We start from the raw sequence: 2,893 nt of genomic DNA, 5'->3' as shown, positions 1-2,893 counted from the left end.
AGATAGATAGATAGATAGATAGATAGATAGATATAGATATATCTATCTATCTATCTATCTATCTATCTCCTCCCTAAACTGAAAGGGTATCAGGAATGATGCCTACTTACATGTATAAACTAAACACTGCTGGTATATACAAGTTGCATATTATCATTATCTGCAGCAGCCTTTCAGTCAGATGTAAAAACTCTTTGAGTTTGCAATTTCATCCAAACTTTCTCCATTAATGGCACCAAGTCATGGGTTGCCCACCTGTTAACAATAATTCCTATTTATTCACATGGATCAGCTGCTTGTTCATGCTCCAACCTAACTAGGAGTCACATTAGATCATTCCCTCACCTCTAAACATCACATTAGGGAGCTCAGCAGTAAAGTGTCTTCATGGAGGGTTTAGCCAGCATGACAAGGGGTGTCAACTTCAAAGTGCTCAGAACCGCTGCACTTGCAATGGTATATGCCCCAGAAGAATATTGTGCACCTGTATGGTCCAGAAGTTGTCACTCTAAAAAGCTTGACACTGTACTTAGTGCACTGAGACTCATAAGAGGCTGGACAGCTTACACACACACAGATGTACTTGCTGTACTTTTGGGCATTACACCAAGTGATTTAAGACAGACCCTAATATCATTACTGGCAAAAGAGGCAAGAGGTGATAAATATCACCTGTTCCATCAACTATTAGCTGAAGATCTGAATAGATGGAGGCTTAAGAGGCTCAAAAGTCACAAACCATTTGTGCTTGAAGCCCACAACCTGCTGGAAGACATTAGGGATAGTCGGCCAAACCTATGGGCAGCAATGGAGTGGGTTGACAGCTGCAAAAGGTTCGGCCTATTCCCATAGCATTTTATAGCAACACCAAATAAGTCCTGCATTGGGCACGACTTTGACAGCAGTGTAGGCCAAGCTCAACATTCTGAGATCTGGATACGGATGCTTCAAAACAACACTTCACAAGATGAACATCTCAGACAGCTCCCTGTGTGAATGCAGCGTCCAGCAAACAGCACTTAATTGAAAGCTACCATCTTTACGAAAAGCCCAGATGGAGCAGATGGAATCCGCTCATTGAGCGATAAAACCAGACAGTGTGGCTCATAGATTTGGAAATTGATATCTGACACTGTACAAAAGAGAAAGAGAGCTGCTTGTGGACATCAGAAAAAGAAAACATGAACATCAACATTGAATTGCAGAGAAAAGAACCTCCCCAAACTGCTTCCAGCCTTCATAGCACAGCCATTTGGCACAACCGTAGAAAGACTGTCTGGTATTTTTGGCCAAACACCTAGATTCAACAAGTGGATTGCTTTGTAGAACTACGGGCTTGTTCCAGCCAGTCAAGTTCAATGGGATCTGAGTCTTGTTCAAAGCTTCTGCAGTGCAAAAGGACTGACAATATTATGCTAAAAATGTGCCCCCTGAGAGGACCCTTCTGAATGCCCATGAGCAGTAGTGGAATGATCTCCCCAGTTTCCACTCCAGTTATTTGTACAATAGACAGAACAGAAAGAAAAGGGTGATAGGAAGCAATACAATTCCTCTTAATAGAAAAGCCTCTATTTAGTAGCACCATTCAAAAAATGATAGCAACCAAAACTTTTACAACGCTTACCAAGCCATACAAATAAGAATACTTACATGGATATAGCTCAATGTGTAGTGTTTGTTCTTCTTTGGGTAGATAAATGTTGACTTCTTTGTATCTTACAAATATCCCAAATAAAGCAATGAGGATCACCTCCAGAATAATCGCCAGGACAGAAAATTTGAACCTCATGTTGGTGGAAAAGCTTGACGAAGGCATCGGGAATTAGCTGAAGGCTGCGAGGGCTTGATAAAGAGAGTGGTCTGCTGTTTGCCTTCAATGGGGCAGCATCATTCAGTGGAGCTGAATGATATAGCAAAAAAAAAAAAGAAAGAAAAAAAAATTAAGAAGAGAGCACGCCCACCCAATGGCCCCACCCACCAAGGGAGGGGAATGGCATAGGTCAGTGAGCCAGTTCCCAATCCACAAGCTGTTTCTGTGATTAAAATGCTGCTAAATGCTAGTTTGGTGACATATGTGCTTCATATACTTTGTAATGCAAAGTTTCTTTCCTTGTCATAGATAATGGCTTTCTTACAGTATGTATTTGGGGGGAGGGGGTGGGAATAGCTCTCTGAAAAAAATACCTGCACTGAGTAATCTGGTGCACGCAGCTTTAAACTCTGACACAAGCAAAATGAATTAAAATTGGTTCCCTACAGGTGGTATAGCTACTAGCTGCAAAAGGCAACTCAGACTGACCTTACACCATCAAGTTGTTCCTGAGAGGCAGCTGGAGACTTAGTGAGTCAAGGAGCTCTGCCCAGTGCCCGTGTCTCCTCTTTAAAAAGGGTGCTGGTAAACTGGAAGGTTCAAAATAATCTCGCAAGTATGATTCAAAATTGGGAAAACACACTTGACAATGAGAGATTTAAAGACCTTGAAGCATAGGTAAAAAGGGGGCTTAATCTATAAGTACGTGTAAAGAGAGAGGATATGGCAGGGGAATCTCTTTTGTCTTGGGGAACCTTGTCCTATGTGTATATAGGAGTGTGGAGGGCAGGAGGGACATCAAAGGAAAATCTTCAGTTTCTCAGATGCCAGTATGGCAATCAGATGCCAGTATGCCCAGCATGCCCATCAGATTGTCCTTCTGCAGAAGGGAAAACTTGCTGTATAAACACAACTCATCTGTACATGCATGTGTCTGCATGCTGCCCTTTCCTTAGATAAATGTCACAATCTGAATCCAATATCCTTGCTGTATCCAGCTTGCAGTCTGTGCCTAGGGTAAAGTGATCCTAGCCATTAAGTCTAAGCCTGGAGAATTAATCAGTGACTTTGGAATTGAAAATA

At 42.0% G+C, this 2,893-nt stretch overlaps 1 protein-coding gene across 1 annotated transcript in view; it reads right to left on the bottom strand.

Annotated features, from left to right (window-relative positions):
• The window catches only part of RHAG (Rh associated glycoprotein), a 35,749-nt gene extending 33,868 nt beyond the window's left edge, over positions 1 to 1,881 (bottom strand). Inside the window, exon 1 of the mRNA XM_006025674.2 lies at positions 1,651 to 1,881. Coding sequence (XP_006025736.1) covers positions 1,651 to 1,816 — 166 coding nt within the window. The 5' untranslated portion in view covers positions 1,817 to 1,881. The remainder of the gene's footprint in view (positions 1 to 1,650) is intronic.
• Positions 1,882 to 2,893: the final 1,012 nt, after the last annotated feature.

This window comes from Alligator sinensis, unplaced genomic scaffold (assembly GCF_000455745.1).
Source record: "Alligator sinensis unplaced genomic scaffold, ASM45574v1 scaffold293_1, whole genome shotgun sequence".
NCBI classification, from domain to species: domain Eukaryota; kingdom Metazoa; phylum Chordata; order Crocodylia; family Alligatoridae; genus Alligator; species Alligator sinensis.
The sequence above is the reverse complement of the archived record's forward strand: the minus strand, read 5'-3'. Positions and strand labels throughout refer to the sequence as shown.